General features: G+C 36.4%; 1 protein-coding gene across 3 annotated transcripts in view; it reads right to left on the bottom strand.

Moving 5' to 3' along the window:
* Positions 1 to 1,325: 1,325 nt before the first annotated feature.
* The window catches only part of AKAP6 (A-kinase anchoring protein 6), a 274,685-nt gene continuing 260,909 nt past the window's right edge, over positions 1,326 to 15,101 (bottom strand). For 2 of the 3 annotated variants that reach the window (XM_071746157.1, XM_071746156.1), the window contains exons 13-14: positions 7,782 to 10,848; positions 1,326 to 7,671 (exon numbers count right to left, since the gene is read on the bottom strand). In XM_071746157.1, the coding sequence (XP_071602258.1) occupies positions 7,418 to 7,671; positions 7,782 to 10,848 (3,321 nt within the window). In that variant the 3' untranslated portion in view covers positions 1,326 to 7,417. The remainder of the gene's footprint in view (positions 7,672 to 7,781; positions 10,849 to 15,101) is intronic. The other variant, XM_071746158.1, reaches the window with a different exon arrangement.

Raw genomic sequence — 15,101 nt, forward strand, 5'->3', positions numbered from 1 at the left:
GGTACAAGTAATTGATGGAGTACTGCACAGTCTGTTGGGTGGGTTGACAGATCTGGAAAGCCTCTTGACTTATTAGCTTTCCTGTCATCATAGTGTAAGGTATGGCTATAGTCAAAGTAAGTTTAGAAAAACACAACATAAATCAGAAAGTGCTAGAGGAAAAAAAGAATTATTCCAAACTTAATTCCCATGTCAAGATAATTTTAAAAATAATGTTTGAAATAATTCATACATTAACATCATTGCCACTTTAACTATTAAAGAAAATTTAGGAGTTATATTCCAAATTCCATGATGTACAATTAAACAAATATTTTAAATATATTAAACTGAACTCTAGGTATATAGTTATAGATTCACTTAATAGATTTGTATGATACAAGATATACAAGAGCAGAAAACTTTAGAGATTCAAAAGGCTCTTGAAAATTGCCTGTTATATTTACATTTTTCTTTAAGGTAATAGTTGTTTCTGCTGCCCTAAACACATCATAGCCTACCCAAGACTACACAGGGAAAATTTAAGTTGAGAGATAAATAATTTGCTTCTTGCAACAATAGGAAGCTGTTATTAACTTGGAAAATATGAGGGGTTTTTAAAAGTACCTTTTCTTTCAGTGTTAGATGAATATATCAGCTGGTTCCTCTAAGCTATTAGTTAAACTTGTAAAACTGATAGACTTTTTTTTAAAGGAAGAAGTATGTTGAAGCTTTTGTAAAAACATTTATATCTTTGGAAAAGTAATTATAAAATGTGGTATGGGAGAGCATTCTCTGCCTTTTAACTTTCCTGACATTTCTTCCCAATAATGTTTTTAGGAGATAAATGCCATGTTAGCAGAGTTAGGTTATAAAGCTGTCTGGCTTGTTTTGGCCACCCAACATAGTTTTAGCACAAGGTAAAAACATTCAAGGCGTACAGTCCCGGTCACTGAAAAGTCACAATTGTAAAAGTGCATTTATAGAAATAAATATAAAACTTATTCAAGATAATTATGTAAATGAATGAAATTTTAAGCATCAGACAACACACTATTAATGATAAAATAATACCTGCCATAGAAGTGTGCTTGATCATTGTCACTTTGGCAGCTGGCAGTATACTAGTTTAAACTATTAAGTATTTGTGTCCCCCTGGTTAGCCCAAAAGACCTGCAGAATCTTTAATGAAAAGGTTCTTTACCTCTGAGCCAGGTCATCCAAATCTTCACCAGCTGTGGAATCCCGTATCTCCGGGGAATAATTGCAAGCAAAACCATCATCTTCTTTACTTTGATACAGCATTCTGTTCTTGTAGTGCAGGTAAAACAGATCACCAGTTCTGATTTTTTTTTCCCCAATAAACTATGTTTATTATGCTGATTCTAATTACCATGCAATCTAATGGTTTTAAGGCTTATATTTTCCACACCACTGGACATCACAAACATGAAAGCATTTTATACTGTCGTTATACATCAATGTTTGCACTTGGTTATACATATATACAGAAATTATTCACACAACTTAACCTTGCTATTTCCTCCTTTCAGACTAACATAATTTTACTGTGAAAGCAGCTTTTTAATAAATGGTATAAGAAATACAGCAAGGCACACATTTTTTAAAAACTTTTTTTCTCATTACCACCTCAAGAAGCATAAAAACCAAAAATGTTGTACTTAATTCAGTAGAATGTCAACAGTTTCTAATATACAACACCATGTAGTTGTTTCTTGAAGTGTTGCATAGATTAAATTTTAAAATTAAATAAATAAAATGCCATTTATTTTAATTGCTTAATTTTTATATGTATTGAATCAGGTGGGCTAATGATTTCTTTTTGCTGCAATCCAACAAAATCATCACTTTAAAAGTAAACCAGTTTCAATAAACGTATGCATAATACACATAAATATTAAATTTGATACATAAAATAGAATAGTACTGACAGGTACAGTTCTGAAAAGATGAACCAGACTGATTGTGACTCCTGTGGAACTTCAAAACTTTAAAGAACAGAACCATTGATAAGTAATACAGAAGCATCCAATTTGGGGAAGGGAAGTCATTAGAGGTAGCTTGGGAAAGGAGTCCCTAGGAAAGCAAATAGCCTTGCTACAGTACAAAATGATCACTGAAACAGGACTAGCATATGCAGCCTGATCACAAAGCCAACATGGACAAATCACTTTTGGAAAGAAAATTTATCTTGGGAGTCAGTGTAATGAAAGGCAGTGATACAATGGAATTGGAGGTCATCCCAGGGTTTACAGGATGAACCTGCACCTGAATTGCAGCCAAGTTTCTAAAAGGAAACAGAAAAGTAATAGAAGGTTACAGAAAATGAAGTTTTATTTGCAAAACATAGCTCTTCCAGAACAACCACAGATAGTCATTAAATGATCACATGCCAGAAGCATACAGTAGGCAAACAATGACTTTTAACAGCCTGAGGTACAAGTTAGTGTAAAAAATTGTATTGATGTAGAAAACTCATTGATTTTTGCAGAGATTTAATTTCTAAAGAAACAAGGGAAGTTATCAAATCTGACCTTTTCCCTGGATCCTGTCCTCATCCTTACCTGAAAACTTACCTTCAGCGCACTCAAAAGTGCACTGATCAATGAAAACTCAAAAGATGAGCAACAAAAAGATCTACCCATCACCTATTTTAATATTTATGTAAACACACAGTGTGAGATTTCAATGGGGAGGAGGAAGGGATTGTCACAGAAGTAATCTATGAATAGAACTGTCAGTGTCATCACTGTATTTTTAAATTGTAAATGGCTGTTTTGACACCTCTGGTACCAGGAATAAGTTAAATTTTCATACTATAGAATTATCCAGCTCAGAGTTTAGGGTTAAACTATTCACTAAAGAGCACTGGTTTTTGATGAGGATTATGAAGAAATAACTGTCAGAATAGAGCTCAAAGATTAGTGCAAAGTACATCTCATAGGCATTTCCTAGGAGGCACTCACTCCAGACATGCATTATATGCCTTCCAAATTAAGCAGGAATATCTGGATCTATCCAGTTACCTTCCCCCTTGATCTTATTTGCTGTAACAGATCCCCCTCCATTTTTAGAGGAAATATATAGTTCCGAGAAAATACTGAAAAGCTCAACTGTTTGTTTAGAAATTGATGAAGAACTGATCAGAATAAAGGGGAAGATTGTATCAAAAGATTTTTAAAACTCTGGCATGAGTTTTATATACGTATAGTAAGAAAAGTCTCTCTGATGGATTATGTCAGGGTTTTCAAAAGTTGTGTAATTTACAGATAATGCAAGATTATCTGCCTATTCTATTCAAATTTTGCAAAGGCAGCTAATGTAAGGAGTCTGACTAAAAAGTCAGACTGTTTTAAACTCTACAAAGAAACAATATAGTATATAACTCCTTATAAAAAATTCTAGGAAAAAAAGTAAGCAAAGACATTGATTGTTGTTGTAGTTCTAGTCTCTGGCATTAAATTGTTACATATTAACTCCTGTGTAAACTTGTGTAGGATTTTATTCCTGTAACAAATATTTAATTAACAGTCCTTTGCATTTATGTATTGTCTTTCATCTGTGGATCTCAAAACACTTTTCAGCAAATTAATCATCCTTCACAGGTTCCGTTAGGCATTATTCTCATTATTTTGTCGCTGAAGAAACTGAGGCAAAGAAGGACAAAGTCATAAAAAAAAATTGTATTGCTGAGCAGGAAATAACAGTCTGAGTACCAGACCTGGGTTTTTTCCTGGCTATAGTAAGTGGCAGAATATTCTCGCTGGCATTGCAGCCCCGACAGATAAAACCAATTTTATTTTCTTAAGCCTAAGTAAACTATTTTTCCCCTAAATTAGAGGTAAAACTTAAGGTTAAATTACAAATTCTGTGTAAAAGGAAGGAAATAGCTTTTGTGACTTGCTTGTATGAACTAACAGATTACGTACAGTAATTAAGTCAAACTTACCCTCTAGAAAAGACTTCGGACTCATCACACAAACCTCCTTAATGTATTGATCTCTATGCATATTGAATATGGGACAAAAAATTCCCATCCCATTGGTGAGTCACAAGTCACAGTGACAGCAGAAGGTTGTGTGATCTCATACACAGGAAAATAGTTCTTTCAAGCTGTCCCCTACTTGAGAAATATCATTGCCATAGCTTTATGAGCACCTCTATTGAAGAGGTCCATGTTGGCTCATACTATTACTTGTCAGTGCTGGCGAGAGATATTTTTAAGCCTGCTTAAAGACTTGATATTATTTTCCCATAATGGTGATTTTTGTTGTAGCACACTGCTAAAAAACAGGAATGCAACATGTGGCAAAAATATTTTCTCAACTATTACTTTATTCTCCTGTGCAGCCAAGGTGAAACACTAAGAGACTATGAAATTAAACTAGGTTTGAAACTATGTCTTTTTCAGCTTTGAATTCTCAGTATGCTTTTAAGGTATACACATACTATAGATTATTTTTCTCTTAAGTATTGCAGCTACACATGGAATTACACATTTAAATGAGCTTACAGCACAGGTGCTACAAGAAAAATAATGGTGTTTGCCATTTATCTTTCAAATTAAATAATGTGTTTTTAAATAGTAACTTTTTTCATAATACACTTATGGGAACAACATTTATCTGTCACATTTTAAAAGATGTATTAGTAATAAATGTAAATTACCTTTGGAAAATCAGTAATTAGCCTCATCAAAAAATAAACAATCTGCCACCAAAAAGATAATCTTTAGCATAGTTAAGTATAATAACTGTTATTTGAATAAGTTAACAAATTAGGATAGATTGCTCCTGTAATTCATTCCCCATAGCATGAGAGATGAAGTTAAAGCACCAAGCTTGTGAGTGGGGGAAGGGAGCTCAGACTTTAGTGAAACCAAACCAAGCAACTCATATTTTCATTTTTTCTGATGTGCTACAGATAAACTATATGTATCCCAGGGCTCTACTACCAGGAATAATACAGTGCACAATTTCCATGGAAGCAATGGTACACGTATCAGTTCAGAACCAGTGTATCTTCCTAAATGTAAAAAGTGGTATAAATATAGAAAGTGGACTTGGTTACCTTAACAATACTTGTCAACCACTCGGCAAAAATTAAAACTGTAACAGAACCACTATTAAGTTGTTACATACAGAGTTTTCATTACATTTTGTTGCTTTGTGGGGCATTTATCAGTATCGCCATCCCCTAAGTTCAATATTAGTTCTTTTGCCTTTTTAACTGAATATTCTCATATTCTAATCTTCTGAAAACCACAGCTGGTTACCAGGTAAGAAACTGAAGTTTTGAAGAGTGAGGGGAAGTTTATCCAGTATTTTGAGATCCTCAGAGGGAAAGTATTCATGAGTTGAAAAAACATGTTACTATCTTCAGGGAAAGAATAAGAACAAGAATAAAATCATGCTTATTATAGTAAGTATTCTGTCTCAAATTAATATAAAAATTAGTGGGAAAAAAAGACAACCAGTAATTTAGAAAAAAACCTTATGTTTACATAATATTCACTTATCAACCTACACTTCTTCAATCAACTCTGTTTCCAAATAAAGGCTTCCATATGCACATAATCTTTTTTATGTAATTCCAGAATATATACTCGTATCTAGAGGTTTTGAAATTCTCCAGTTGTTTGGATGTGCCCAAGTATTAACCTAACTGGCAACCAGCAGGTCATGAAAGCCCATTTTGAAGTCATTAAAGAAATGTCCTCTCTGCTGTGATGGTTCCAAGATAAAGCATTATTCAAATAGATACATGTCAAAGAGATAGTGGCAAGCTGTAGACTATTACTGTCATAAACTAAAAACTTTGCTAGACATATCCATACATATGGGGATGTGTGAATGTTGAGTAAATTGCCATTATGTGCAAAAGGAAAGCCCAAAGCACAGTAACATAATGTAGCAAAATCAGGAAATGCAGGTGTTAGGCATCTAATAGAAGCTAAGCAATCTAGTTTGTATAAATAGGCCCAGATCCTCTGCTACAGCTAGGTAGTTTGCAACAGGAGAGTACAAGTGGTTTTCATGGGCAGTGATGAGTAACAGCCTGTTCTACCAGCATCATGGAATCATAGAATAACTGAGGCTGGAAGGAACTTTGAATGTCATCTGGTCCAACCTCCTGCTCAGTGGAAGGCTATTTTTAAGGTAGATCAGATTATTCAGAGCCACATCCGTTTGAAAATCTCCAAGGATAGAGATTCCAGAACTTCCCGGAGAAACCTGGTCCCGTGCTTCGCCATGTGTCCTATTGGAAATTCCCTTGCTACAGCTTCCAGAAAGCAGCAGCATTTGGAATTGGGTGGCATTTGGAGTTGCTATGCTGGCTCTGGTCTACTAGAGGAGTGTTCCAAAGACTGACAGCATTCTCATACACCTATACTGGTTGTTAGGTCCCCAAACAACTAGTGAGACTCAACGCAGCAGTGCTGTACACTAGGATGTGATCCAGAAGTTACTTTTTTGTAGATCTTCTTTCGTTGTTAAATGTAGAGTTATTTTTATATATTTATATGAGGCCAAAAACTCCAGGTCTGAACAACTTTCAAACTTTGGAAGAGATCAGAGCCGCTTTTTCATCTTAGGTTCCACCATCTTACTGTGTTTCAAAATGTTTAGCACAAAATAGAACCGAGGCTTCTGGTGCTGCTGGGTGGCTATCAGTATCCACCTGCTCTGGTTTTTAGGTCCTTATCCTACATTACTCTCACATTATAGTCTTCGATTAAGTTGCAAGGATTTCTTATTTTGGAGACCTCAACTTTTGGCATACCATTACGTTGTAATAATTGTATCTTAAATAATGGTTTGCTGAATTTAAATCATGGCAAACTGACATCAAGAGAGCACTTATTATCTCTCTATTTAGTCTCCAGTCTGCTTAGCCATTCATCATGGCTTGTTTGGAAATACTGTAGAACTCCAACCCACTAGTCCCTCAAAATTCTTGTAAAACCAGAAGTTCAACTTCCTCAAGTGCTACTGAACACTTCATATGGCCATATGACTGTGGAGAAAGGGATCAATGAGTAAAGCCAGTTTCTGGTTCCACAGCACAGCTGAGGAAGGAAGAGAAGGCTGATAGAGAAATACTACTTTTGAAGAATTTCCAAGGTCTGCAAGATAGCAACTTTGTTCCAGAAGAGAGTAGCTCCAGTTAATGCCAAGCCAAAGGACAAGAAGCAGTTAGTATTCACTGCATTTGTTGACCAGTGGCATATAAATTGGAATTATAGTGTAATCAAAAAATGATGTAGCATTATCATAAAACAGAAGCCCTGGATGTCCTTTCATTGTACAGAAATGTAAAAAAGAAAAGAAAGAAAAAAGAAAAAAAAAAGAATGTGCAACTTGTAGAGTACATACCTGTTTTTAAGATAATGTATGTGCATGGAGGGGGTTACATTCTATCTGTGCATATTTAAATGTCTTTCCTTATGAAGATTCAGGAGATTTTCTTCACAAGTAAGAGTTTTACTGTTCTGATGTAAAACATCCTGGTTTTGTGGATGTCCAGGCTTTAACTGAAGTTCTAAAGCTGAAGCCTCTTCAGAAGCAGCAACACATCCTTTGGGATCTTCAGTTCCAGGAGATTCTCCTGTAGTACTCTTTTCAGTGCTAATCTCTGGAGGAGTTTTTTCCAAACCTTCAGTTTTCCCATCTGAAATCAGGAAACCATCAGGAACATTTTTTAATTTGTTTGATGAACTTTGTTAGGATTGGGGATCTTTATATCATGGTCATTGTCACATAAGAAAGATTAATGCCTACCTTCAGATGAAATGTTATCCTCTTCTAATGACTCTTGAGTCACTTCATTGAGCAACTCTGGAGATGTTTCAGCAATAATGTTAGAAATAGGTTGCTGCTGGTCAGCTCGCACTTCAGGAGCACCATTAGAAATAGATTGATGCTGCTCAACCCGTTCTTCCTCAGGACAGGCTTCAAAAAAACATTCAATATTTTCTCTCTCATCTGTGAAGTCCAGTGGCACAGGAGTGCTGCTCTTTTCTTCGATGTATTTGATTACCTCCCCACAGTCACTATCATGAGAAGAAAGTGAAAGATAAGAATAGAAGTCTCCTTTTCTTAGATGGATGGGTCTGTGAGAGTGCTCCAACACTTTTTCCTTGATCTGTGCTAATGAAGCTGGAGAAGATGACTCACATTCAGGTTGTGACTTACTTTTCAAAGCTGTTGATGCCATGTCTATTATCTCCCTCACAAAATTGTGTACAGAGCCATCTTCCACGCTTCTTTTATCAAAAGCAGCAGACTCACAGTTACAGCATGAATCAGGACCATTGGCTGAGGAGTCGCATCCTACTTCATTGGATTTCAAGGCTGTGCAGCAGTCAGCTGATTTCTCAGTAATGCTTGTAATACGCTGTTGACCATGAGGTAAGGATGTTTGTAAAGCTGCATTTTGTATGTCCACAGAATTAATTTCTGAGGAAGCATCAACACAAGGCTTTTCAGCAGGAGAGGAAGCAACAGAGTGATGATCAGGCTGAAGATGACCTTGACATTCTTTTGGAGGGTTTCTGGATTCATCTGATGACAGAGCAGTCTCCTTGCCATCCATATGTGAATCGTCTGAACTATCTGTAAATGCTTCACAGACACAACATTCATTTTCAGCTTCTCCAATATCAAGTGATGCATGAGTTTTGGTTGTTCCTGATGTTCTCAGAAGACCTTCCTTTTCACAGTCAAGAGTATTTTCAACATTGCCGTTCTCCATATCATCCACAAGCTGGTCCTTCACAACCTGAGAGATATCTTTCATCAGCCGACTCTTTGTCCCTTTTTCACAATCACATGGTACATTCCTACTATTGCCATTATTTTCTGATATTTTCTGTACTGAACCATTCAACAGTGTTTCAATGTTCAATGTATCTTTGGCTTTTGATGTCTCATTACTAACTTCTTTACTGCGGTGAATTTCATCGCTGAGGTTGCTTTTTCTCTTCTCCCTTGTCAAAGAAAATTTTGGTCTAATCCAAGTTTGGAGTTCATTTTTTATATAATCAAGTCCTGAAATTAAGTTGCATTCTTCATAAATATCCTCATCAGTTGCTATACTGGAGTCATCATCTTCATCTTTGATACCTAGCTCTTCCTCAGTCAAGGTAAGAGTGGAACTTGAAAGCAAATCACTGTCATCTTCATCATCAGTGCAAGCAGAAGTGCAGGAGACATTAACAATCATGCTGACATTGACATCGCTCTCATCAGCTACAGATCTATTAAGATGTTTTCTAAATGATGCATTTGAATCTGGTATTTTATTTCTGTGCAGTACAATGTCTTCAGAGCAAAGAGAAAGATCCTCACTGCTGCTGAGTTCGGTGAGAGAAGCTGCTGAGTCTTCATTGACTGAGGATGCAATTTCTACAGACAGCTGACCAGTAACAGACATTTTTTGAGAGCTACTTTGCAGTGTTATATCAGAGATGCTGCGCTTTATCTTTTGATCTAGGGGACTCTGGATATTCTCCAAGCGATTCAAAAGATCCAACGTCCTTTTGCTGAGCTCTCCTACAGAATCACTGCTTGCACTTATGTCTTCTGAGCCATGATGACTAAAAAGATCTTCGTTGCTTTTGTAGGAAGTCAGCCAGCTCTCCAACGAGGTGCTTCGCTGGAGACCATCTCCACTTTTAAAAATACCTGAGCTGAACAAATCACCTACCACAGACAGAGATTCCAATGAAGAACTACGAGACAAAGCTGAAGCCTGTCTTGTATTCTCTGTAACAGCTATTTTTCTTAGAGTTTCTGCAGATTTACAGGAATTGGGATCTGATTCTCCTGGGATATTTGCCTGAACATTGTCACGAATAAACCCATCTGCTTCTGACTCTCCAGGCTTATATTCAGATTTATCAGGTATTTTATCAAAACAAAAGCCATGAAGCAAACTGCACTCTGTATGTGTTTTTTCAGTTTGTGCTTGTTTCATTATCACTGGTAGTTTGAATTTGGAGCCTTGGAGATATGAGTAATCATAAAATGTAAGCACATCATGTTTTCCTTGCAATTCTTCTAGACAAACTGGGTTACACTTGGTAATGCTGTCCGAACCCTCATCATTTTCACTTCCACAGCATGCAGAAGGTGCCAACTGGAAATCATCTGAGAGACTAGCCTGATCTTCTTCATCTTGCTTTATTTTTTGCTTTATTACATCAACTATATCATCCACCTGAGATTCAGCATGCCCAATTTCAGGATTACTGTGAGTGCTTTCAATATCATTGAGCAAAAAAATTTCCGAGTTATTTGTATTTTCTGTATCACATTCACTCACGATCCCACTCTCACTCTCAGAATGCCTGCTTATGTTTCCACTCTGATACATGTAGTTATATGGTTTTGTCATTGTACTACCCCCTATTAGGTCTGGCAGGGATTTGGTAGATGAAAATGACGAGTCTTTACTAAGACATTTGTTTAAAATGTTAGACTGTGTTACACTGGAGAGTTTGGATGTTTGTTTCAAAAAATTAATATGTTTTTTTTCTGATAATTCAATATTATGAAGACTATAGACCTGATAGATGTGAGGGTTTGGAGGGGAAGTAATGCTGGGACAATAAAGAGGACTTCCATGATTGCTGATGCTATCATCTTCATTCACATTGTTATCAGCACATTCTCTTGAAGCAGGCTTCTGGCTTAGATCCTGGTTCTTGAGTTCCTGATCAGGATAACTTAAGTCTTCATGAATACTGATCAGCTTGTTACTTATGTCAGTTTCATCCCATTCCAGTGCATCTTCACTTGGACCATTTAGATCCATCAAGCTGGGATCAATAGCATTCAGAGGCTCCTGCAAAAAAGAAATCAAAGGTCAAAAATATTTACAGCTGCACTTTACATTTGCTACCACTAAAATAATGTAAGTAGATTAATGGGAGTAAAATGCAGTTTTGAAACAACAAACGCTAATAAGCTTTTAGTTTTGTTACAACTTGTGTACCATTACAATTATCAATTTCAATGAAATCTATTACACTTTGCATGATTTTGTAGTGTTAGGTTTTTTTTTTATGATTTGCCATAAAAAATAGAAATTTTCTTTTTTTTTAATATTAAGTAATTATGGTTAGTCATTTTATATGTAATAAGCTTTAACTGTTCTGCAGAGTCACATGGGAGTGAGTTACTGTGTTAGTAAAAAGTATGCTATTAGCACTTTATTATGTTGCATGTATTAGAATCTCCCTTAGCCTGCTTAAGTTTAAAAGAGTTAAGATATAAAGGATTTTTGAAACGTTTATAACTTCTGTGCTGTCACCCATAAAACAAAGAGATCTAATGCACTGAAAATCACAAGACTTGATGAATTTTTTGTTAGCATTTCTATTTAGCCTTTACTTGATAATAAAGGCACTACTAATGACCAATAAGTAAGACTAATGAATGTTGATATCTTCAGTTGTGAGAACAATCAATCAGTCTAATCAAATACTACATGAATTTCAAATATTGTCTCTGCTGACACTTTTCCCTTTTAAAGGGCTAATAAATAATTGAGCTAAACTTAGTAGCATCAGGATTTTTTCCTTCTAGAAACATTTTCTGGAGAGAACTAATTCCTTGACAACTTTGCTCACTCAAATGTGATGTTTAAAATGGCCAGCAGTGCCAACTTACCTTAAACACTGTCAAAATACAATAAAAGTGATGTCCAATTTTAGGGCTGGTTCTCCCAGCATGAATTATTTTCCCTTTATTTTTCTATTTATTGAGAGGCATCCACTTTAGGGAAGACTGCTTATACAACAGATCTTGTAATGGAACTGTTAACTACTGTACAGTCATTCAGTTTATGTCTTCTTAGCAGCTGAGAGATGATCACTGTATCCAGAAAAACAAGCACTTTTTCCAACAAGCCTTTCAGCTATGATCTCTCACTCTCTTGAGCTTTCTTGGAGCAAGTTTTGTTATTCAGATACAGCACTGATCACATGCCAAACAGCACGACAAACTTACAAAGTTACTGAAATACAAGGAGATAAAATGAGGCTGCAGTCCAATGAAGTGCAGTTGCACACAACTTTGTTACTGACTTAGATTCATCAAGACTTGGCCAGGATTATTTGTGCAGGGGAAGGCACATATCTGTGACTTTGAGTCTCAGCTGGGAACTCTGTCTATTAAGTAGGAACTAAAGCTGCTTCTCCTTTCTGTGAGAAATCATGAGATGTTCTTCAACACTCAGTAGTTTGGGCACTGATTTTGGGCATGGGATACTTTGGCAGGCTGACTGTAAAAGACATGAATCAGGTTCCCATTATCTCAGGAGAATCCCTACCTACACACTATTCTCAAAAGAAGCCTGCTTCTCCTGTTTCTTTGTGCATAAAACAATTAAATATTAATTGCGTTATAGAGGGATGAAGAGAATTTTTTCCTGCTGTGCAGCATTCATCACATTTGACTGGAAAGGGGCACAGGCAGGTCCAAGTCCCTCCTTCAGTGTCTACTTAATTATGGATACAAGTGGCACCATTCAGCAGGGTGATATGATTGCTAATATGTTTGATAAACCCAGACATTCTCCATGTAAGATAAATCTGCATCCTCTTGCTTCCTTAGGCCTAATTGTAAGGTAGATGCCTGAGTACTGCAGCTGTGTTAAGATATCATACATAACCATGGGCAGTACAGGTACCAAGGAATTTTTTCCTCCTGACAGGTTAGGAAGCTTTTGGGATTTTGAAAATCTGTCATGTTTCATGTTCAAGGCTGGAGTCTCTTTGTGGATCTACCTAGCCCAAACCCTTTGTGGAATTAGTTCATTAGAGTCAGTCCTTTTTTTTTTTTTTTTTTTTTTTTTTTCCTTTTCATGTCAGACATTGGCTAATTCTGTACATTGTAGAGTTCAGAAATCCATATTTGCATTTGCCAGTTTAGCATGTTTTCCTAATGACTCCAGATTGGTACTAAATCAGACCCAGTTTCCCCCCTTCAGCTGACCCTTAACCAACTTGCAAGTAAAAACTGGTGCAAGAGGGTAACAATTAAATTAAGTTAACCTGAAAACCTGTTAGGTCAAAAAAGAAATCGTCTACAGTAACTTATTTTCTTTGTGGCATGTTTTACAGCACTGTTGTATTTAGCATTAGGAAGCCATTTCTGTGAAAAGCTTCCTAAACTGCACATTTTACTGTTTTAAGCTTCTGCCAGCTGCAAAAAGAAATTCCCAAAGGCAGGAAATCAACAGCAGGTTCCAAGGATTTTATGTTCCATACAATCTGATTTTGTTTCTCAAAAACAAAACATTTGGTCCTTATTGGTCAAGAAGATAACCTTCCCCCTGTAAATCAGCACTTGGCTGCCTTGTTTGTTCTGCAAGTCAGATGGACTAAAACAATAAAACATGTAGAGTTGTGACCTCAGCCCATTCATCTTCACTGAGTGCTCCCTACTTCAAAGCCTGTTTTTTATTCTTCTACTGCATGTGCCTTTCTGAAGCTTGGTTATATACTCAGAAATTGTGCTGGCAGAGCTATGATGGTAAGGGATTTGATTTTTTTTCCTTCTGATTGTCACAGCTATACTTCCAAAGGCTCTTATGTAGGTACAGTCATTTTACCAGCATAGCTTTCTCTGCCCAAGGAACTGACTGAACTGATACTGGTGAATTATTACTTTTCTTACAAGCATCATCTCCCTTGAAGTACAAATCTAGTGGTTATTGGCTACATCCCAAGTACAGACCAAGTCTTAACTTGGGAACAAACCATTCAGTTTAAATTGCAAACATTTTTATTTGGCTTTTTTAGCAGGAGTACATATTTCCCTTTCTTTTTTACAATATTTAGGAAGCGGCTCAGACAAGAAAAAGGCTTTAGGCACTGAGGCAGCTGCTGGTGAGAGCAGCACCATACAAACTCTTGAATAAAGTGCTGGAGTGAAGTCTGGAAGGTGGTGTCACTCCAACCTGTGTTTGTACTGACAGTATTAGCAAGGTAAAAACCAGTAATCTCTGAAGACTGCTTTTATCATGTTAGATGTCTCCTTATTAGTCTACTCTGTGTACTGGTAGGGTGTTGGAGCATTAGAATGATTCTGCTAATAATAGATTATTAGGTCTGGCTAACAGGACATTTAAAAGTCCCTAAACTGATCCTTTACTTGGTGTTACACATAGGATGGGAGGTACAACACACCAAGTGTCAGAGCTAAACTCTGATTTCTCACTTTACTGGGAAAAAATACTGCTATTTCTTCTATTGTCTGTCTTGTTTTTCATTCCAAAGAACTGTATAGTATTTCACAATTTATCTTTTACACAAAGCAGAAAAATCTTCTATTGCCATTTCAAGTTGGGAAGACTATACTTGTGTCAGAGCTGCACCACGTTTTTAATTCAATTTCCCTTAATGATGAGTGTGGCTTTCCTACCAACTTTGCACTTACATGTTCCAAAGCGTGTTCTACCTAGCCTAGTACAAGGTACCTCTCCTTCAACCACAAATACCCAACAAGAAAGGGTCTGTCACAGACACTCATACTGATCTCTGCATGTAAGAAAGACTACAATTAAAGACAAGCTTTGAGTGTGCTACAGAGCTTCAGATTTCAAGGGGGTGAGCCCTGTGCACTCCCTCTTAAGTCCTGACCCTGCTGAAGCCTGTGACAAAGCGTGCTGCAAAGGTACCGTCCTGTCTGGCAAAAATTCTCTGGATACCAGTTGGTGTAACTGATTGCACTAAGTTTCTTGGAATTCAGAAACTTTTTTTTCAGTGTGCAAGAGTGCATGTGTATAAATACATGGTCACAGTAAAAGAAAGTAGGTTTTGCCAATCAAGTAAGAAAATGCAATAACAACAAAAATATGCACAGTATTAGGCATATTCCTATTTAAAAAATATTGCCACTATATAAACACTAAGGAAACATTTACTGTTGCATAGAAAGTTTCTAATATCATTAAGCCAAGACTCAATTAAATTCCAAGAGTGAAAGTTGAATTCATTCTTGGCTATTTGAAAGTGCTGCTTTAAGGAGTTTGGCTATTCCTAATCTGAACCCTGAGTTGCTTTGCTCAGGACAGTATTCCCATTGCAGTTG

Source organism: Heliangelus exortis, chromosome 5 (assembly GCF_036169615.1).
Source record: "Heliangelus exortis chromosome 5, bHelExo1.hap1, whole genome shotgun sequence".
Classification (NCBI taxonomy): Eukaryota; Metazoa; Chordata; class Aves; order Apodiformes; family Trochilidae; genus Heliangelus; species Heliangelus exortis.